This window comes from Caretta caretta, chromosome 19 (genome assembly GCF_965140235.1).
Source record: "Caretta caretta isolate rCarCar2 chromosome 19, rCarCar1.hap1, whole genome shotgun sequence".
Taxonomy (NCBI): Eukaryota; Metazoa; Chordata; order Testudines; family Cheloniidae; genus Caretta; species Caretta caretta.
In genome coordinates this window covers 4,744,257-4,767,344 of record NC_134224.1, presented here as the reverse complement: position 1 = coordinate 4,767,344, position 23,088 = coordinate 4,744,257, and the positions used below count along the sequence as shown (strand labels likewise).

Below are 23,088 nucleotides of genomic sequence, written 5' to 3'. Positions count from 1 at the left end.
ACAGACATAGGGGCTTTGGACTCACAACTGCCAAATGAATTTTTGCAGATATAACCAGTGCTTCTGAAGCTTGGCCTGTGCTGGCTTCCTTCTTCCCATTCAGATGCCACTGCTCTCCCCAAACCAAAATGTGTTTTAACCAGAGCTGATAAACCTGTCCACAGGTACAACCTAGTTTAATAATTCTCGCACCTCATGGCCTTACGTATCAGCAGGAACAGGGCTTGGGAGCAAGAAGAATCTTCATTAGCTGTAGCAGTATTAAGGATTGTCTCCTCTGTCAGGCTATGCCACTACCTGCCCTGGGAAGCATGCTCCCAGCTGCAGTGTAGTAGATATACCTTCATGGGTGGCAATCACAAGGCTGAGCCAGCAAAAGGCAGTGGTGACAAACATAAGTCAGCACACGGCAACAGGAATTGCTGGACCAGATCATGCTATACTGCCCAGCATCCTGCATCAGTTAGTGGCCAGTGCCCAATGCTTCAAAGAGAACGTTAAGAAAAAAAAAAAAGTTCCAAAAGCAAAATCCCATATCCAGACACCCGCAAATGCTGGCAAATTCTGAAACGTTGTTTCTTGGGCCCATCTGCAGAACAAGAGGAGACTTGGCTAGCTGTGCTCCTGTTCCTTGGATTGGAGAAACAGAGGTAAACAGCAGGACAAGAGATCCATACCTCCCTGTTCTGAGTCCCACACATGCATACCCTCTCCCAAGTAAGTCCTCCGGTCTCTTTGCTTCAGTTTATCTCTGTGAGAGAAGGATAAGGAGGGGACCTGATATGGCATAGGGGAAGGGACACATGGCTGAGGAGAGGCCCCACACCGTCACCGGAGACACCTTGGGGGTAACTCCCTCTATGCACCAGGGGTACACTAAATGCAAAGAACAAAGAAAGGAGGAGGGGAAGGTTAATGTATGGACCTGAGAATACATGGAGTCTGGAAGTAGTGGCGATTACATGGAGACTGGTCCCAGAGGCTGCTCTCAGCCTTGCTTGGCGGGGAACACATGGCTCCTTCTTCTACTTCTTCCTTTGGATGGTGCTGGCAACCCTAGAGCTGTTTCCGCTTGTCGTCCTTCATACCAGTTGCCAGGCCGCAGGGGTTCTATGGTTACCGAGTTACCATGGTTTGTTGCTTTTCATTCTATTCTGTACCCACAAAAACACTTTGTTAAAAAAAAAAAAAAGTTGTCTTTTGGTCCCTGGGTGGGAAGAGACTGAAAGATGCTCACACGTGGGAGTGGGCTCCAGGGTCCGACGATAAGCCCCAAAGGCCCATTTCCTCTAGGACCTTTCCCAAGACACATCTGGATCCACCACAACACTCCTCAAGACAGCTTGGACAAAGCCTGTCACGAGATCTGGAAACGGGTTCAAGGTCTTTCTGAAGAGCTCCAGCCTACGTCAACGTCACCAGTCCTGCAGCCTACCTGTCACCCAGTCTTGTCATCAGAACCCCTCAGAGAAGAGGGCAGCAACTACCTGAAAGAGTGAGTGTTCTCAAAATGTCAGAGAGGAGATCACTGACCAACTCCAAATGGAAATTCACCCCTCTCTTACACCCTTTCTTCCCTGTAGTAGGTTTGGGAACATGTGTACAAACAGAGTAGGTAAGCTCTCAGACTGGGTGAGATAAGGCACCGTGGTTGTTTATTTTCACAGCACCAACCCAGAGGGCAAAATGATCTCCTCTCCCTCCACACGTTCATTTTCCTATGCAAAACGCCCTGTGATGCCGAGCCACATCTGTAATTCTGAAGCACAGTAAGCAGCTGCTGCATTCAGTTCCCCACCGCAGCTTTTTTATTTAAAAAAAGATCAAAATATTTACAGTAAGAAGCAAAAGCAGCATTCAAAAGAGCAAAGCAGAAAATTAAAATGTGATACTGTAAACAGCGGATCTTTACAAAGGAAAGCTGAATTTGGCAGAGAACTTTTTTCTGCCAAGTCTCTCTCCACGGGGTAAGTCATCGGAAGGGAAGGAGGTACAATTTTCAAATTTAAGAGGGAAGTATTTATAGTATTCTCCTGAAGCAGGGCGGGGGGGGGGGGGGGGGGGCGTGGGACAAACAAACAAAATGTAAAATTTGCAAACCCAGCAATGAATTAGCAGAGGATGGCAACTGTCCTGGTCTTAAGGCAAAACTGCAATACACCAGTCAGGGTTGCACAGAATGGGCCCAGCCAGCTCTGATGCAGTTAATAAGTAACATTAGAGCTTAAATTGCTTTATAAAAGGTGAGTTAGTATCATTTCTCCCTTTATACAGATGGGGAAACAGACTGAAGGGAAGGGATTTAACCAAGGTTACATAGTGAATCGGTGATATGTATCCAGGAATAGAACCCAGGAGTCCGGACTCCAAATCCGGTGCCCCATCCATGCTAAGTATACTAAAATCTTGAAGGTAGGCTCCAGAAGACATGAAGAGTCAATCAGGCTCATTTCTCCTCTCACATCCAGGTGAATCTGGAGTAACTCCATTGAAGTCAGTCTCCAGTGCACAGCTGGGGTAAGTGAAAGGAGAATGCAGGCCCAAGCGTCTTTATGAGCCAGATGTTCATCACAACAGTTAATGCACTAGTGGAAGGCGCTCAGATATGATGATGAGAAAGGCTGCACAAGAGCCTGTGTAGAACAGAATTAAACTACTATAAATCTGAATTTTAAGTCCTCCCCTATTTTAATAAATGAAATTGACCCTTAAAGCACCAGAATTTTTGGTTTTTAGCAGTGAGTTTAGTTAGTTCTGCAAGGGCAACCAACCTAACATTATCCCCTGCCAAAGTGCCTCATAACTGCCCTGAAACTATCATACCTAGAGGGGAAGACTAGAGCGTAGTTCCATACTCTCTCTTTCCTTTATATCTGTGCTGCGTGACTGCTCATAAGAGCACCAGAGCCGTGGTGGAGCTTCTGAGGGGGACACCTGAACAAACAGAAACTGGACTGATACCCATCAAACTTGTTTTTCATGCAATGAGAGAGGCAGTGAGGGCCGGTGGACAAGGTGTACTAAGCCTCGAAATCAGGAGACCTGGGTTCTACTGACACCTCTACCATGGAGCTGCTGGGTGGCCTTGGGCAAGTCACCTCGCCCATTCCCTCACAGCCTGTGTCTTGTCTGTTTAGGGCAGGGGCTGTCTCTCACTTTGTGTCTGTACAGCAACTAGCGCTATGGGGCCCTGATCTTGGTTCCTGTACAAGTAATAACCGAACTGCCTTCAGATAGGTTTTGGTTGCCATTGACCAAATGCCAAGACCTGCTTCGCTCTACTCATTTGAGTAATCTCTCTGAAACTAACGCTGATGCTCAAATGAGGACAGGGAGAGGATTCCAACCCAGGCCATATTTTTACCATTGACTCTGGAGGTATAAGTGTCCTTATCCAACTGCCAGGAGATCCGTTCTCCTTGAAGAGAATTTATAAAAACCTCACAGTCTATGCTGATGGGCAATAAAGGTCCATGTATTACCTGATTCGTCATCTGCAACAACACTGGGGGCCAAGATTAGTCCTAGTGACCTTGCTTGATTTAGCAAACTTTAATTATTTTAAAATATTGACTTATGCAAATCACAGCTAAGTTCATTTTAAATGCATCTAGAATCTTTTGAACAAACAGTTTCACCTTCCTGGCTTTGTTATTGGAATATTTAGGCATAGGAGGATGACAAGTCACTGGAAACATCCAGAGCCTCTGTTCTGTTTTATTCATATTGTGACCACGCCTAGTAGACCCAGTTGAGATCAGGGCCCCATTTTGCTAGGTGTTTTCACACATCTAGTAACAGACAGTTCACTACCTTGAAGAGTTTACAATCTAAACAGATGAGGTAGACAGGAAGGATGGCTCAGGAAGGATGGTTAAGGACTTGTTTAGGACTTGGGAAACCTGGTTTCAAGTCCCTTCTTTGCCACAGACTTCATGCCTGCCCTTGGGCAAATCACTTGGTTCCAGATCCTCAAAGGTGCCTGAATATCTCTGCGGATCTGGGCCTTAGTGTCTTTATGCTTCAGTTCCCCATCTGTAAAATGGAGATAACAGCACTGCCCTGCCTCACAGGGGTGTTGTGAGGATACGTATATTACAAGATTGCAAGGCGCTCAGACACGATGGTAATAGATGCCATTCGAGTACTACGATCGGAAAAACAAAAGCTGAGCCCATTTTACAGATGCTGCACTAGGACTTATGACGATATTGCAGCAAAGAATTTGCATTGTATCCAAGCCCCCTTATTATTATTTGTACTACCTTAGCACTTAAGAGACAACCCCTTAAAATCTCAACAAACAAGTCCTCTCAGTGGCAGAGCATGGAATAGAACCCCGGCCTCCTGACTTCCAGTCCCTTGCTGTAGCCAATAGCTAATGGTGTGCCAGACAGTTATACCTACACACCCCTGTAGGTATCACACAACCCTAGCTAAGGATCCTTCTCTCTCCAAAGGACTTCCTCTTTCACCTCCCTGACACACACCTTCCCTGCGTCGTGTGAGCTTTCCCCACTGACGGATCCTTGATTCTCTCCATTTTCTGCTTTTTGGGTCACTGTGGTCTATGTCCAATACAACCTCCCTTCCCAACCCCTCGGCGATCCTTCTGGGATTAACATTCCTACCCTTTCAGGTTTGAAAGGACGTTGCTCTGCGTTTGGCTCATGGAGCAGTTTGCCCATCTAGGCTATTTTACATCTATCCAGTGGGATATCTACACGTGGTCATTTTCTAGCTTTTGTATTTTAGCATTAAAAGTAACCCGTGGCCATGCAACTTCGCAGCAGCACCATGTTTACCTGAAACAGGACAGCAACAGCACAGACAAAACTCAGATCTTTCTCCCCAAAACATACAAGTTCCCCACCACTTGCACCAAAGCAGCAGTGTCATTAGCCATATAGGCTCTAGGATAAACAGTTGATCAGTTCCAATTCTATCCAGCAGAGGACAGTGGAGTACACATGCACTTACCGGTCTTATATTTCACTGATGTCAAAATTTGACTCAAGTTAGGCACTGAAACCAAATGGGACGTTCTCTTTTTCCTATACACTCTTGTGTGTGGCAACACACATTTTTGGATGGGCCTTCACCACCATTTTTAAAGGAGGCCTGAAACATGGCAGTAGAGATTCATGTTTGCGTCCTCATCCAGCACTAACAATTTTTCACCTGTAGTTTGATTCAGGGAGATTATACTGACTTTGCCTTTTTTTCGGTGTTATGTATACTGAATTACTGAGCGAATGATATACTGTTCAAGAGCTGTTAAGCTGAAGGCCGAAGGCAAGCAGCCCATGCACACGGTGTGTGTATACACATGCTCGCATGCACAGAGTCCTATATTCCACAAAAACCAGATATCCTACACTGATTGCTGCTCAGAGATTGGATGGATAGGTGGCAGTTTTTCCTCAAAGATTGTGATTTTGTAAACACACATGCTTAATTGTACTTGGGGGTGAGGGGGGGAGTGTACAATTGGAGTAAATGACTCTGCTCATTTGTGCCAAGTTAAGCAAGTGTTTGCAGGTTTAGGGCCTCCGTCAATACTTAACCCAATATCCCAGTACGGTGTCAGGGATTACTGTAATGCTGGAGGTCCTCGCCACTAGTGAGCATTAAAGACTCTGTGGACCTTTTTGAATAGGGTGACCAGATAGCAACTATAGCAAAGATAGCAAAACACGGGACGGGGGTGGCGGGTAATAGGTGCCTATATAAGAAAAAGTCCCCCAAAAACGGGACTGTCCCTTTAAAAATGGGATATCTGGTCACTCTATTTTTGAATGACTAGTGTTCTTAAGTCTAGTGTGCAAATTCATACCCACATACTCAGAGTTTGTCTCCCTTGATTTCTTCTGCAGTTGCAGGTGGATATGGCAGTCTTCACTTCCAGCCCTAAGCTTTTATGCAATATTCCTGGGTGCGGTTGAACAGGAACTGCATTTCCTACTCCAGAAGTGGCTGCATTTTAGACATGATTGAAACAATACTTCAGACACGGTTGTGTGGTTTAACGTTTGTGGTACAATTTGAACTTGTTGGATGAAAGGCATTGTAGAAATGCAGAGCTTTACTGAAAAACACTATGCGCTACAGTGAGAATTTAGAGGCGCTCATCTGATATTGAAGATTTGTCTGCATCTCCGCATTTCTTTACAGATGGTTGGATAAGAATTGGTGAACGGGTCATACAAGAGTAGACGGAAAGTCTTGGTAGCATCTTAGAACTCTGAATTTTCCAAGGGGTGGTGTTTCCCTTCCTGTTTGTGTCTTTTCACCCCATCAGCTCTCAGTACTGGCTCATGGTATTTGCTTGATCCTTTAAGCTGTCCCAGCTACACAGGACTCTCTCCCTTTACAATACCTAGCACTTACACAGACTCTTGAACCACAGATCAAAGCAACACCCTCTTCAATTTATGGATGGAGAGACTGAAGCAATGTGGTTAAGTGTCTGTCCAAAGGTCACAGAGCAGGTCAATGGAGAACTGGAAACATAAACTATGTCTGGTGACTTCTAGCCCACTGCCCTATCCACTGGCCAGCCACACCTGTCAAGTTCTTCCCCACTTTTAAAATCTGGCTATAAAACTTTCCTTCTGTGTTTGCATTAATTTGGTTCTGAGAACTGATGTGCCATATGAAGAATGCTTGAAATAGTTCTAAGGAAGGGGAAGTTTTATTTGGAAGCAGCGATAACGATAAACCATCATAGAGATCAACATGGATTCGTAGATTTTAATGTCAGATGGGACGGTTATGATCATCTAGTCTGACCTCCTGTAGAACACAGGCCAGAGAATTTCACCAAGCAAATCTCACCATCTCTGCATCAAGCCCCATAAGTTCTGGGAGAACTAGAGCATCTTTTTTAGAACACCACAGTCTTGTTTAAAGGCTTCAAGTGGTGCGGAATCCACCACACCCTTACGTAAACTGTTCATCTGGTCAATTACTCTCACGGTTAAAAATATGAAGCTTATTTCTAGTCTGAACATGCATCTCAGCAGCTTCCACCCACAGGAATTTGTTACGCCTGCGTCTGCTATAATAAAGAGGCCCCCTGCCATCAGAAATCTCTTCCCTGCATAGGTACTTCTAGACTATGATCAAATCACCTCTTAGCTTCAATTGGAGAAACTAGATACAGCAAGTTTCAGAGGAACAGCCGTGTTAGTCTGTATTCGCAAAAAGAAAAGGAGGACTTGTGGCACCTTAGAGACTAACCAATTTATTTGAGCATGAGCTTTCGTGAGCTACAGCTCACTTCATCGGATGCATACCGTGGAAACTGCAGCAGACTTTATATATACACAGAGAATATGAAACAATACCTCCTCCCACCCCACTGTCCTGCTGGTAATAGCTTATCTAAAGTGATCATCAGGTGGGCCATTTCCAGCACAAATCCAGGTTTTCTCACCCTCCACCCCCCCACACAAATTCACTCTCCTGCTGGTGCTAGCCCATCCAAAGTGACAACTCTTTACATAATCAAGTCGGGCTATTTCCTGCACAAATCCAGGTTTTCTCACATCCCCCCCACCCCCATACACACACAAACTCACTCTCCTGCTGGTAATAGCTCATCTAAACTGACCACTCTCCAAGTTTAAATCCAAGTTAAACCAGAACATCTGGGGGGGGGGTAGGAAAAAACAAGAGGAAACAGGCTACCTTGCATAATGACTTAGCCACTCCCAGTCTCTATTTAAGCCTAAATTAATAGTATCCAATTTGCAAATGAATTCCAATTCAGCAGTTTCTCGCTGGAGTCTGGATTTGAAGTTTTTTTGTTTTAAGATAGCGACCTTCATGTCTGTGATTGCGTGACCAGAGAGATTGAAGTGTTCTCCGACTGGTTTATGAATGTTAGAATTCTTGACATCTGATTTGTGTCCATTTATTCTTTTACGTAGAGACTGTCCAGTTTGACCAATGTACATGGCAGAGGGGCATTGCTGGCACATGATGGCATATATCACATTGGTGGATGTGCAGGTGAACGAGCCTCTGATAGTGTGGCTGATGTTATTAGGCCCTGTGATGGTGTCCCCTGAATAGATATGTGGGCACAATTGGCAACGGGCTTTGTTGCAAGGATAAGTTCCTGGGTTAGTGGTTCTGTTGTGTGGTATGTGGTTGTTGGTGAGTATTTGCTTCAGGTTGCGGGGCTGTCTGTAGGCAAGGACTGGCCTGTCTCCCAAGACTTGTGAGAGTGTTGGGTCATCCTTCAGGATAGGTTGTAGATCCTGACTAAAGAAATTCAGTGTAAGGCAGGATTTCCAGACGTTGAATCATATTTGCAGCTCTTAATCCTTTCCAATTTGTTGACATCCTTTTTAAAGTATTGACACCAGAACTGGCCCCAGTATTCCAGTAATGATCTCACTAAGATACCATAATGAATGGTTTTAACGCCTGCCTACTTCTGCTCTGTATTGCCCTGCTAATACGTCCAAGGAACCCATCTTTCTTCTCCCAGTGCAATGTACTGGAGCTCAGGTTCAGCTGGTTAGCCACCATGACCCTTAAATGCTTTTCTTAGTCAATGCTTTCCAAAATATACCCCCGCATCCTAGTAAGTGAGACTTGCATTCTTGGTTCCTTGAATGTACAACCTTACATTTAACAGTATAACACACACGTTTGAGTGAGCCCATTTTTTACCATGTCACTAATTTGTGCGTCATCAGAAAACTGTACCAGCAGGGATTCCATGTTAGATATTTTTTCCCTTTATGTGGATACAAATTGCCTCGAACAGCCTCGCCACCAGCAGACCTTCACTCCCCTTTCCTAAATTTACTTCCCTTCCTGAGGTTTGGCTTCCTGTCTTTATCAAAGATTTCCCAGGACATTGTAGCACCTAGATCCTGAAAAAGCCTCAGGTTGGAAATCTCTGATGGCCCCATTTGTGCACCAGGTGTGATGGGGATTGCACCAACTGACCCTTCCCTATTCTCCCAGAGCATTCTGGGATACCTGGATTGACCACAAGACAACAGGACTGGATGTGATCAGGGTACTTGAAACACCAAACCCTTATACAGATGCTTACCTTTACTCACATGAGTAGTCCCACTGAAACCAATGGCAAAACCACATGTGTACATGACTGCAGGGTCAGGGCCCTAATCTGTACTGCAAAGGTAGCTTTGAACTGGAATGGACGTCAGAGGCGGGGAGAAAGGTTATACCTTTTAAAAATATTAAACAGGCTGCACTTCACCACCTCCCAAAAACACCCCTGCCAAAACTGACCAGCTGTTTCTCTCCACAGTATTTCACTGAAGTTTCTTGGTTATTTTATTTTCGGACGAGAAGAGCCAGGCAGTTTAAAGTCTCTGATAATTACATAGTGAGTCCATAATCAGACATAATTAGGTGAATTTATAATTGATGATTAAGACGTTTGGCAAGCTATTTATATGTACATGTTTATAACCCTGGCCATCCCGTCCCGCAAGCCAATAAGGATAACCAGTTTATGCATTAAGTTACTAATCACATTCGGTAATAAGGGAGCAAACTGGGTCCCTCATCACGCAAGTAATCAACAGAAGGCGGGAGTATTGTGAGCAGGCAACCATACTGGAAAGATCCATAATTGAAAAGTTATTGAAAAGAAACCAATTTCTGACCATGAATGTGCCCATTTCACCACTGTCCTGCACCATATGCCATCAATAGATTGCAAGCTCTGTGGGACAGGAACTGTCTTTTTGTCCTGTGTTTGTACAGCTCCTAGTACCTCAGGGTCCTGGCCCATGACTGGGCTTCTAGGTGCTGCCACAAAACAAATAGTAACACAGCACGCTAGGGCAGAATGGGTGTAAAACATTACCATTGTGATTTAGGAGCATTTCATACTCACTTTGCACTGGTGTGCGTGGTTGCACAAGATGCAGCTCAATGGTGAATCGGGCCTAATAGATTTTAAAATTGAGTCAGTCATGCCCTGTCATCCAGTCCCACCATCTGGCAGACACAGGCTAGGGACACCCAAAGCACAGGGTTACATCCCTGACCATCTTGGCTAATAGCCACTGATGGACCTATCCTCCATAAACTTATTGAATTCACATGGAACTCATTCTAGGACTGGGATCTCTGACTGCAGCTGGAGTTGTGAGTCTAAGCTCCTCTGGACATCAGACCACTTTTAGGTCAAGAGTACCGATTTACCCAGTGTGTGCAGTTTGGATAAAGAACTTGAGTGTTGAGAGAGACAGATTTGTATTGCATGTAGCAGGTGATTGTGTATTCCCATTAGACTTCAAATTCAGGGCTATGTTCTCAGAGCATCAGCTTGACTCTAACATTGAAGCCAATCTCATTGCAAGCTGCACTAAAAGATCAAACCCAACTCTGCCTTCACTGACCTCTAACCTACCCCCAATGCTTTCAGTAAACATTTGTTCTCCCATTAGTTTGACTCCCTCTGCAAAGGAGCTAGTGATATGTATTGGCCCCCTAAATGGCCAAAGGTAGGGAGAGACAGTCTAGTGGATAACAGGCTGCTGGACCGACTGGGAGATACTACCTCACCCATCTTGTCTCTCTGGAATTCTAGAGACATTATTATTACTAGCTGACAATCTGGGATGTAACACAGGCATAATACATAAACTGTGTAAAACTGTGGGGGGAGGGATAGCTCAGTGGTTTGAGCATTGGCCTGCTAAACCCAGGGTTGTGAGTTCAATCCTTGAGGGGGCCATTTGGGATCTGGGGCAAAAATTGGCGACTGGTCCTGCTTTGAGCAGGGGGTTGGACCCTGATATTCTATGATTCTATGAAAGCCAAAAATGGCTGAGAACGTAAATTGGATGGTATTAGACTGACCATCCCAGTGATGATTGAGCCTGGTGATATTCTAAACAATAAAAAGCTCTCTGACATGCTTCTAGAGGTTTCCATCACTTCACACTGACTCTACAGAGATTCTTGGCTTCAGAGTGGCACCCAGACAGAGAGACAAACCTGGAATTTTATTATAAAGATTATCATCTGTATTACTGTAGCATCTAGGAGCCCCAGGCATGGAGCAGGGCCCCATTGTGCCAGGTGCTGTACAAACACAGAATAAAAAGATAGCTCCTGCCCCCAAGAGCTACGTTCAATTCTCTGCCTACCTGTGAACTCTCTCTCTGATTTGGGGCACATCACTTAATTTACCTGTGCCTCAGTTTCCCCATCTGCGAAGTGGAGAGAATTCGTCCCTACCTCACAAGGGTGTTGGAAGGATCAAAATTCATTAGTGATTATGAAACTATAGTGATGACGGCCATTTAAATACAGTCACACAATGTAGGCTTCAGTGGAACTTCATCTATACTAGGGCTTTGTGGTGGCCCCCTCCCCCCAAATTGTGATGATTTCATCAACATTTCAAATTTCAGTTAAAAAGGAGTGGGGGCGGAGACAATTCTCTCTCCCCATTTTTCAACTGATTGTCGGAAAACCCCCCACTGCTAACAACTGGTAAGGCCAGGTGAACTGATGCTGAACTCAATACTGCAAATATTGCAAAACTGCAAGCATACTGGGCTTGGCAACAAATTCATACACCCCTATTGACAACAGTAAGTCATTTTCCTACTGTAGACAAGGCTTGGATTTCATTTTGTAGCAAAAATATATTTATAGACTCAGAATTTACTTTAAGCACCTCTCTCATAATAATTCTTTGCGTTCCCACAATGTGTTTCATCCAATTTGTCTGCAGATATCCTTGTTGAATGTGCATTAACCGTGTTAGATTTCTCTCTTTCATGTAGATCATTGGAACAGAACTGTGTCAAAGATGAGATTTCCCTTCTGGTGGAACAGGAGTACTTGAGTCTTACCCAGGAGAACATTAGCGGGACAGATATGCAAGGTTTAGAAGGAAGCAAAAAATCTGCCTCTACTTTAAATCAGAGTTCATCAAACAACAGCCTTTTCCTGCTTTCCGATAGGGACCAGTTGCTAGATGAAACAGAAGCAGTAGAAAGCATGTATCGAGCAATGATGGGAAGCAAAGAAAGGGAGATGAAACTCAGGTCTCTCTGCGACGCTCAGCTTTCTACAAAATCCACCATTGCTGGGATTCTGCGCCCTGCAAAATGCACCTTCAAGAATGCAAGAGGAGTGGACAATGGGAGCAATAACCCAGTGGCTTCAAACAAAGAGACCAGTAAGTCACTGGTGCCGTGTCCATTGAAACACACAGAGGCTGCCAAAGCGCCAGATAACCAGATGGTGGCGGAGGAAACCAGGCTGACCAAGGACTACCTACCAAGTAACATGTTCAGTTCCCCCACCCATAAGGAGAGTGCAGTGGTGCCTCCGCCTTCGACAACAGCAGAAAGCCAAGCCTCTGGGCCAAAGAAGCAGCTCCCGGTGTTTGCCAAGATCTGCTCAAAAACTGATCCTGACTCTGTTCCTGAGGGACTTCAGAACACAGGTACAGGGTGTTTGGGAAGCATAATTTGGGAATGATTGGGAGGGGGGAATAAAGTAGAGCAAGAGATGTTTAAAATGCAGCCAACATCGAATGGGAAGGGACCCCTGGGTCGGGTCCAGTGCCCTGTGATTGCAGGCAGCCATAGACAACAGGTATGGCATTCATTGCTATATAGAGAGATGTCATTTCATAGGGGACAAACTCAGTGGTTCTTAACCTTTTCCATAGTGGGATCCACTCCCAGCATCCTCCCTGTCATCCAGCTGGGATCTATGCAACACCCTTCTCCCACTTAAAAAGATGGGAGGTGACCCCAATATTGAAATCCCATGGACTGGCGGATATGACTGGTAGCTTTTTAAAGAAGCCAACTTGAAAGTTTGTATGGAACTGCCTTACTATCTGCAGCACTTGATGCCAGCCTGGTCAGAAATAAATCTTGCACATATCTCTTTCCTTATGTATTAGCAAGGGTACCATTTTCATGGTAGGCAAAACTGAGATGATCAAGGTTATGGGATAAATACGGAGTTTGGTTCACTGCCAAGTGAAAACAATAGGACTCTTTCCATTGACTGCAATGGGCACTGATTGGGTTCATAATGCATTATCTCACACTTTGTGAGGTAGAGTTAACCCCTACGGCCCAAGATTTTCCAGAATTAACTCAAGTATTTTGGGGGCCATAATTTGTTCGTGGCCCAATTTAAAACACTTTAAAGGGGCCAGAAAGTACTGAGCACCGATCCTCGGAAACTCCCTATCAGATGTCTCAGGATGGGCACTCAACATCAGTAATCCATTTTGAAAATCTTGGTCTAGGTTTATTGAAACCCAGAGATGCTAAAAAATTAACGCAAACGAAAAACTAGTCAGCTTTCCCCCCTAACCCTAAAGAGGTTTTGAATGCAATGCAAAGGGTCTTGTCCCATTCTTATTCTAGCTGAACCATTTCATTCATCCTCATCCCTCAGTTACATTTAATTCCAAGTCCTCTCATGACTGGATGGATGGGTCCTACTAATTAGAGAATTTAAAATGCTAATTGTTGAACTTGGGTCTCAATACTGAAAGATTGTAGCCAGTGGAAGTAGTGGAGATCTTCAGTAAATTTTGTTTGTGGGCAAAGCACACCCTTTTAAGTTAGGCTGATCCACTGTAGCAAAGAAAAGCCCGGCACTTCTGTTGACTAATGTGTGTAACCATCTTTTGTTTTATAGTAACTACGGCAGCATCAGAGAAGAACAACCTCAAATACAATGGGAACGTTTTCACCCCGCGTTTTGCCACCACTTCAACGACCACCTCCTTAAACCAGCCAGTGTGGCTCAGTCTGAACTATCCTCCACCCCCGCTCTATCCAAACCATTCAAACTTTCCACAGTTCCAGGTAACAGAACAATAAACATGCAGCAGATCTAAGCCTGGCAAGCCCCCACTGCTTAGAAGCCCCCACTGCTTCTAAACCTCCTTTTTGCTTTGTACCATTGGAAGGAGCTGAAAGGAAATGGACTGCTATCCAACTCTGAGCGCTTCGGGGGAAAAAACGGGGGATAACTTTGGGTGGCAAACAAAACATAAAGAGAACAAGTGGTTTCGTGATCAGGGGTGTTCATGCTTCACTGGGAGGGTGCTGAATTGATGAGACATAGTGAGTTATGACTGACCATGCTTTGTACTCGTTTTCATTCCTAGGTTAGCACCAGTTTAGAGTTTTCATTTGCTAGGATCCCCAAATGGATTTTTGATACGACCGCCATGTTTACAGATAAGGATGCCAAAACTAGGGTTGCCTGTACAACCTTAATTTAGTCTCAAGTTGCCGTGGGGGAGGTCTAGGTTGGATATTAGGAAACACTATTTCACTAGGAGGGTGGTGAAGCACTGAAATGGGTTACCTAGGGAGGTGGTGGAATCTCCATCCTTAGATGTTTTTAAGGCCCGGCTTCACAAAGCCTTGGCCAGGATGATTTAGTTGGTGTTGGTCCTGCTTTGAGAAGGGGGTTGGACTAGATGACCTCCTGAGGTCTCTTCCAACCCTAATATTCTATTCTATGATTCTCCTTGTGTGTATACATTATGACTGACTATTTTTTCCAAAGGATCCTGGCCTCATTCAGTGCACAGAATGGATGATGCTCACTCAATGAGCAACTAATCAATATTTTGTTTTCTCCTCATTCTGTGCATGGCCCCAGGCCTTACTTACTGCACACAATTACAGCCCACATCTGAAGATGGAAATGTTAATTTCCTCCTGAGCTTTTCTATTGTGCTCATCATCATTATATTATCTAGGGGGCTTCACAAACATGAATGAATTCATTTTCACAATACCCCTATAAGATCTGGGAGGGGTTCTGATGGGAAACCGACGCACTGCGATAAAGGTCAAAAGTATCCATTAATTTTGGGTGCCCAATTTGAGACCTCCAAGACCTGATATTTCTGAGTATTTAGAACTAAAATAGCACTTCAAAGCACAGCTCCCATTGACTTTAATCAGCACTTCTACAAGTCAAATACCAGGGTCTCAAGTCAGGCACCCAGAAAATGAGGAATACACAACTGGTGACCCCCCTCTGAAAAATGTGGCTTAAGTGACTTGACTAGCATCACATAGGAACTCTGTGGCAGAGGTAAGGATAGAATCCAATTTTCCAGGGTGGTATTTAACTACCTTAACCATGAGAACATCCTCTCTCTTCCTGAAATTCCCTGCCTCATTCAATACATATGTGGAATATTTTGATTTATCTGTACCAAGATTTTCTGGTGAGGGAAAAATGTTCCACCAGAAAAAAAAAATCAAATCAGCTTTATTCTTCTCCTTTCACTTAACATGTGGAATAGTTTCTTCAGTCATGTCCCACCTTCCACCAATCTTATCTCTGCATTTCTCTTATCCTCAGCTCACTCTGTTAGATTTAACACTAGATACCACCCTAGCCGTAAGGCAGAGTCTTATCATCCCTCTGGCCTGTTCACACTGGCTCACCCTATCCAATTTCAACGAGATTTGAACACCCAGCTCCCTTAAACCACTTTGAAAATCTCATCCTTAGGACTAAGTTCTTTGACTGGCCTCAACCCAGCCTATCATTTTGTGGGTGCACTTTTGCACTCTGTAATCAACTACAGTTGTATTTAATAGGCATTCGCCAGCCGCTTGATACGTTCAATGACAAGTTAGCTATCCTCTGCATGCATAATTAATCCTTCTCTCCTGGAGGTCAACAGGAAGTTGAGCTCATTGCAAAACAGGATGGAGAGCGCAGAATCTACCACAGAGAGCTGTAATGTAGAGAAGAAACCTAGACTTGTGGAGAGTCTTGGCCAAAGATATTAACTAAATTCAGCTGACCTCCATTCCCTTGAACAAATAGCATGTCCTTGAAAAGACAAAGGAGCGTACTGCACAATACAAATAAGACCTAGTCAGTCATGTCTTTTGTATTTTAACAGGGTTTGTATCAGCAGAGAGCACGGATCCCATACCAGCAGACTTTACACCCTCCCCTAGGATGCTATTCAAGACAGGTGTGTCTAAATGGTTATAAATATGCCTTCATTTGCAGAACACAGATGCTAAGCATCAAAAATTAGACAGAGCTGTTTGTCATGTGGCATAACGGACATTGATAGCTGTGCAAAAAAAAAAAAAAAAAGATTTGGGGGCCAGATCCTCAGATGGTGTAAATCAGCATAGCTCTATGGAGTTACATCAATTTACATTACCTGAGGGCCTGGCCCCAAACCTCTAACCAAAATATCCAGTTGTATTTGCTCCATTTAGTGTTAACTTAGGAAAGTCTTTTTTTTCCTTTGTAAAGAATGGTACAATCAGCATCATGAAATGGTGCATTTCTATTGTGAGTTAATGTATGAATGAGGAGGAGAACACTGGATGAGCTGCAGTGAGATAAGCTATGACAGTAAGAGGCACCCCAGAGAGCTGGAGTGGCTTGGATGTCACCAAGAGAGTCTCAACAGAGCTGATCTTGTGCGTGTCACTGCAGCGCTTCTGGTCTCAGATCCAAACTGGTTTCTCAAGTTGGGGCTGGGGAGCTAACACATTAATTAGGGAAAATGCCATCACTTTGAAAGGGCAGCAGTCCCAGAGAATTTTGCAGTGTCCTGCAACACCCACAGTATTATCCCAGGGGGCTGGGGGGAAAAGAGTATAACCATATTCTACAGAAATGTTACCAGATGGTGTAGCAGTGTAGTCTAAGGCCCTGGTCTTGACAGCCAGAGACCTGGGTTCTCATCCCAACTCTGCTCTGTGACCTAGGATAAATTTTCTTGTGTCCTCTCCCACCCTTCACCTGTCTTGTCTATTTACATTGCAAGTTCTTTGGCCAAGGACTGTCTTTTCCTCTATAACTGCACAGCATCTACCACAGGCAGGCCCCGATTTCAGTTGGGACAGTAAAACTGCTCATAAATAATAATATAGATGGCATAGATGGTTTTGGGGGTGGCCAGGAGTCAGGACTACATTGGTCCAATAGCCTAAATTCTCGTCTATACATATGGTGGATCCATGGTCATCACTGCAGCCTAAGGAGTGGCTCTCTCCCTGTTCCATATGCCGGCACTGCTATAGGTAAGGAAAACAGAATGCTGTGTCCCATGCCGCATAAACGCCCCTGCCAAGCTAATGGAACTTAGGGGGTTGTCCAAGAGGTAGTTTACTTTTCAGCAAACACACTTCTGTCCTAGACAGTCTGTACGATGCTTTGGCTCTGCTTGCTTCTTCCATCTTTTCCTTCCGAAGAACTGACAAGACTTTACAAAAAGGATGGCACTTTTGTTTGAAAAGGAACCAAGTCACCAACTTGTGGGCCTTTCTCTGGGCAAACATGAGCTGGGTCCCTTGTAGTCACTAAATTAGCTAATCCCTTCTGGGCATTCACTCCAAGATAAGGAGGCTTCTATAGCAAGATGTAACCCACTCAGCACTCAGACATATCAGCTTTTTCCTCTTCCATTTCTCTTCTATAGGAGGGTGGGGTGAAGGGGAAACCCCATCGGATCAAAATTTAAGAGCTGGGCATACCACATAGCAGACACCACTGCAACTTTCTCTCCAAACAGAGACATGGCTGAGAAGCACTTTCATCATGCTGAATGCAACTGAATCAGATCTGAATGACACCACGATTTCTTTGTATGATGAACAATAGGAAGTAGAATGAGGAGCTCTTGTCAGCTTTGATATCCTTGACATGTTTTGTGTCATTTGCAAGGCTTCTGTAGGAATGAATGCCAAAATACCTGTTGTTATAGTTGCAGCTGATTGTCATAATGTCTTAAGTTTCTTGTGAGCTAGATTTTGGGAGGTACTGAGTTCACTTTCAACCCCTTTGACATCAGTAAGAGTTGAACGCTTAAATTCATCTGGTCAAAAATGGTGATGGGGCAAGGGAAATATATATATATATATATATTTCTTTTTAAAATGTCCCTGTTTTATCAAAGTTAGAAAATTCACTGATTTAAAAAACAACCCCCAAGAAAAAACAAAACTCTAACGAGACCCACAGTCATTAAAAAAAGTAGAAGGGGATTTTTGTGCAAAAATGTCATGGAGTATTTTCCCTTTTTAGTATAATTTTTGCATTTCAAAATTTGAAATATTTCATCTCTAGCTCCAACTGGCATCTACAGATCAGGCTGTAAAAGGTTTTATTTCACCAACTTCTTGCTCTTTGTTTCTTTACCATCTGTAGGTAACTCCATACAATCCACAGCAGATTTTCCGGTCACCTTACACCCCTTTATTGAACTATATCCCTCTGGTCCAGCCCGGTTATTCATACCAGCAGAGGAACCCCTCCAAACCATCTAGCAGCGTACGTGATCCACCAGCAATGGCGGGTGATGGGCCGCAGTATCATTTTTCTCATTCATATGGGTACGTCCACACTGATGTGTGGTCTAGTTCTCATAGCACATCATGGGAGGGTTTGGTGAGTTACAGTAAAGCCACATGGAGCTACTGACTGGAGCTAGTTGGAAAATGGAATTTCCATCCAGCTGGAATTTCTAACTTTTCAAACTGCTTTTAATACCCAATCAGAACAAAAAGTCAAAATTTACAACCGAATAGAATTTCCAAAAAATATCAATCCAGAAAAGTTTTGTTGTGATAATGTTCACTTGTTTCATTTCTGTAAGGTTGAAACATTATAATATATTATAGAAAATTCAATATGAGTCCAAACAAATGAAATGAAAGTCAAAACCAAATGTTTTACCTGATCTAAAAAAAGTCAAAATAATTTATTTCATTTATTTTCCAACAAAAACATTGTGAAAGTTGCCATGTTCCTGCAAAGTGTTTCGATTTCAACAAAACTATACTATCTGATGGAAAACTGCTCCATCTAAAGTTTCCCCCAGCCCCATCAGCTCCACCCCTGACCTTCACTGCACGTTCTGAGATGAGTTGTCTTCCAGACACAAAACCATTCATCTTGAGTCTTAGTTTAAAGAAAGGGAAAGTCGTAAGAACAAAAATAAAAGAGAGAACACCTTGTATGTGTGTCTCCTCTGCAACATGCAGCATCAGCCCTGCCTTGCAAAAATGACAGCTGTCCCTGCACACAGGCAGACTTCAAAATGTAAAGGGTCTCAGGAAACAAAATGTTAATGGTTACACAGCTATATCCATCAAAATAATGATAGAACATTAAAGGGGAGGTGGAAGTTGTTTTGAATTTCTAGGACATTTTTCAAGTCATGACAAAATTTTCAGTCACCAAATTCAGGGTGGGGTGGGAGGAATAGGACAAAATTAGATGAGACTTTTGTGAAAACAAATGCTTCCCCTTTTTCAAGAGGGGGCCAATCTAAATGTTTTGAATTTCCATTTTTTGTAGAATTTATGGAGCCCAGCAAGGGCTAGCAACTCAAGTATGAATCTAAGATCCCTGGTGGACTTGTACCAGGGCAGCTGGCCCATGCAGAGGTGCACACCACTGCATCTTCACTCCTATTGTTACCCTTGCTAGCTAGATTAAAGCTAGCAGGGCTATGTCTACCAGCTACATTTCACCTTAATTTGCGGTATAGATGCATCCCTAGACATGATGGTTAAAATGCTGGAGGACCACTTGTTTGTAACAAGAGTGGGAAAGTTTAGGGGGAAGAGACAAGTATCTATACAAGGCCTATGACTCTTAGGGCTGGATTTTTAAAGGTATATAGGCATCTAACAATGCAGATGGGATTTTCAAAAGCACCTAGCTGTATCTTTAGGCATGTAAATACCTTTAAAAATCTGGCCCTTCATCAAGATTTCAAAAAACAATTTCAAAAGGAAGCGTGTGTGTGGGGGGGGGGAAACTGTGGAGGAAATTATAATGAAACTGGATTTAATTTCAATGTTTTTTAGGTTTAGTTCTACACCTGGTGGATCTGTGAGGACAAACCCATATTTCTCTTCCAATGGGAGTGGTATAAACTTTTAGATCATCTAACTTTTTGACGCATCATTTGGAGACCCTGAAGCTTCAGTCACTGTTAGGAATTCTGAGGTCAAATAAGGACTTATTTTGTATTTCCCACAGTGAAGATTTCTGTCTAGAATGAGCCTACATGACTTGTGCATAAAGAAAAAGCTACACAACAATTCATCCAAAAGAGGAGAGTTTTGTTTAGCGGAAGCAAATGAGATTTTTTTTGGGGGGGGGGGGGGGAAGATGGAGAGAAATAATAAAAAAATGTTTTATTTATGACAGATGCCTAAGCTGCTTAAAATTGAATTTTGCTGTAATAAAGATGGCTGATATAAAAAGGATCATGACCACAAATTTCAGAGGCGATAACTTGAGTCGTGTATTCAAAGTGAGATTAACACACAGGCATTCAGTAGCTACGGGGCTTGATTCTGTGGAGGAAATGCTTGTGTCTTGTATCTGGAACCATGATACTGATCTACGTTTTCGCATTAAGGAAGAGGAAACCAGAATGCCTGTACAAAGGAACTTATTTTACTATGTTCCCTTTATTGAATTCAGAGTTTCAGGCTCTAACATTTGAAAGTGAGCTTTTGCCCTTGCAACATAGCTCTTGCTTGGGACTATATCATTAAAACAGCCTCAGAGTGGTAGGTGATCTACAGACAACTATGATGGATGTCTTTCTACCCTAGTTCAACAATAAGATGTTGGTTTAAATGCAGAAAGGACTGAATGGAATTATGTGGCCTGTTACGCTGGAGGTCAGACTCACTAGGTGATCATAATGGTCCCTTCTGGCTTTTAAAGAAAAAAAAAAATAAAGGTAATAACGTCTCTCTTGCAAAGAGTTTACAACCTGCAATTATAAGGTCCTGCAACCGATAACGTAAGTGTCTGCCTGTGCACTAACTTCAGTAGGTCTTTACTTAGGGCTTGTCTACATAGCGAGTTATACTGGTATACTGGTTAAGTGTGAATACCAATAGAATATCATAGAATATCATAGAATATCAGGGTTGGAAGGGACCTCAGGAGATCATCTAGTCCAACCCCCTGCTCAAAGCAGGACCAATCCCCAATTTTTGCCCCAGATCCCTAAATGGCCCCCTCAAGGATTGAACTCACAACCCTGGGTTTAGCAGGCCAATAACTAAAGTTGGACTGGTATAACTCCCATGTGAACACTTTCCAGTATAAGTGCCTTTTTTTGATTTAGCTTATGTTGCTTTCATAGCAGTTTAAGTTAAACCAGAAAAAGCCGCTCTAGTCTAGGATAAGACTGTCCACGCAGGGAGTCTAACTATATAGATTAATTATACCAGTATAATTTCTTGGGTAGATAAGGCCTTAGACTGTAAACCTTATGGGGCAAGTACCTTCTTTTTGTTTTGTGTTTGTACAGCACCCATCCAATGGGGTCCTGGTCCATGAAAAAGTCTTCTAGGTGCTTCTGCAATTCAAAGGATAAAATAATGGGGCTCTGTGCAGGCACTGCATTCTGCTGAATGATGAGGGGAAATTGATGCAGAGAGGAAAAGGATTATCTGGAACATAACCACAGCGGAATGGGATATCAGATTAAGCCCACACTACGACGGCTGTGTAATTCCCAGACAGAGTCTTGACCCATATTTGAGCTTTATGAGCTGCACATTTGGGAAGAGTAATACATTCATTTCAAACAGAAGGAAGCTGATCTCTGCCATCACACCTCTGGGACAAGAGAGATAAGAATGGCCACACTGGGTCAGACCAAAGGTCCATCTAGCGCAGTCCTGTCTACCAACAGCGGCCAATTCCAGGTGCCCCACAGGGAATGAACAGAACAGGTCATCATCAGGTGATCCATCCCGTTACCCATTCTCAGCTTCGGGCAAACAGAGGCCAGGGACACCATCCCTGCCCATGTGTTTTCAAGACTTGTTCCCTGCAAGGTGGAGAGCACCCTACACCCATCTTAAATTCAATGGGAGTTAAGGGTTTTCAGCCCCTCTCTTAGGGCCCAATCCAAAGCACTTTGGAAGATATTGGGCATCTCTACATTGTCATCCAAAGTGCCTTGGACCAGCCGTGAATACCCTTGTTTTAACAGGCTTCGGATTGGTGCAGAATGCTCAGTATCTTGCAGGATCAAGCTCCCAAATACAGATGGCAGTAACTTCTGGGTAGCCCACTCCACAAAGCCGAGTTTGGGAAATAAATTCAAACCTCCCTTCCCTGTACACCACATAATGTGCTCCGTGGGATGTTTTTTTGCCCTGCCATATTTTACAGGCTTCAGATGAGTAAGGCCTAAGTGATTTCAGAGCTGCATCGTCCATATTGGCTACACTTGACATCTAATCTCACAGCAATCCTTCAGGTGACATTTCAAACATACTATTAACCTACGTTTTCTCTTTCTCCACACTGTGTCAGCATTTTATTTCAGGTTGTACAGATGATTGATTCTGCTGATGACAATTTATGATAAGAAATCCATGCTACTGCAGGGGGAGAGGCGCCACAAGCCAAACCACAGGCAAAGACTCTACCAGACACAATTCGGCCAACAATTAAGAATCTCCAGTGTTTTTGTGAAATATCAATGCCCTTCACTATGTATGGCTCATGGGTAACGTGACAGCTTGATAATAGAGCACAAGCTGAAATATTGTTAAATGAATGCCAAGGCAGCGGGGGGGGGGGGGTACGGGGGGGGGAATCAAAGCCATATGTTGCCCTAGAAGCTCTCATGGGTGTCAGTGACGATTTCTATAACACCTTTCATCCAGAAAGGCTTGGAGCACTTTACACATTGATATACAGGCTATATACAGGGATAATGTCACCCACTTTTGGAAGGAACATGGCAGCTGTTTAACTAGGCCCATTAACATTATACTACAGTTTAGGATAGGAAGGAAGAACCCGTTTGATACTTCAAGGGCAATTTATGTGAGAGGAATGCAGTTATTCCAATTGGAATTTAGCAAGGACACGAAGGTAACTGCCCTTACAGTACTCTTGAACAAGTGGACAAAACTTCTGATTTATCCCTCAACCAATAATCATGATTCATCAGTAATACAGTATTCAATTCCATGATCACATACTCTTTTTCCAACAGCATCCCAGCCTCAGCCAGGGCACAGGACGGACGGAACTCAATTA

The 23,088-nt window shown here is 43.6% G+C and overlaps 1 protein-coding gene across 1 annotated transcript; it reads left to right on the top strand.

The window, feature by feature from the left end:
* The first annotated feature begins 1,229 nt into the window (after positions 1–1,229).
* C19H1orf94 (chromosome 19 C1orf94 homolog) lies at positions 1,230–19,944 on the top strand. The gene is made up of 6 exons (XM_048826040.1): positions 1,230–1,495; positions 11,799–12,466; positions 13,687–13,856; positions 15,932–16,006; positions 18,202–18,386; positions 19,869–19,944. The coding sequence occupies exons 1-6, from the start codon at positions 1,230–1,232 to the stop codon at positions 19,942–19,944; spliced, it is 1,440 nt and encodes a 479-aa protein (XP_048681997.1).
* The last annotated feature ends 3,144 nt before the right edge of the window (positions 19,945–23,088 follow it).

Excerpts from the sequence above, each read along its gene's own strand:
- C19H1orf94 (XM_048826040.1), top strand. The coding sequence starts at position 1,230 with ATGCTCACACGTGGGAGTGGGCTCCAGGGTCCGACGATAAGCCCCAAA. Across the intron at positions 1,496-11,798 it reads GGCAGCAACTACCTGAAAGA|ATCATTGGAACAGAACTGTG; the intron begins GTGAGTGTTCTC and ends TCTTTCATGTAG. Across the intron at positions 18,387-19,868 it reads CATTTTTCTCATTCATATGG|GTTTAGTTCTACACCTGGTG; the intron begins GTACGTCCACAC and ends AATGTTTTTTAG.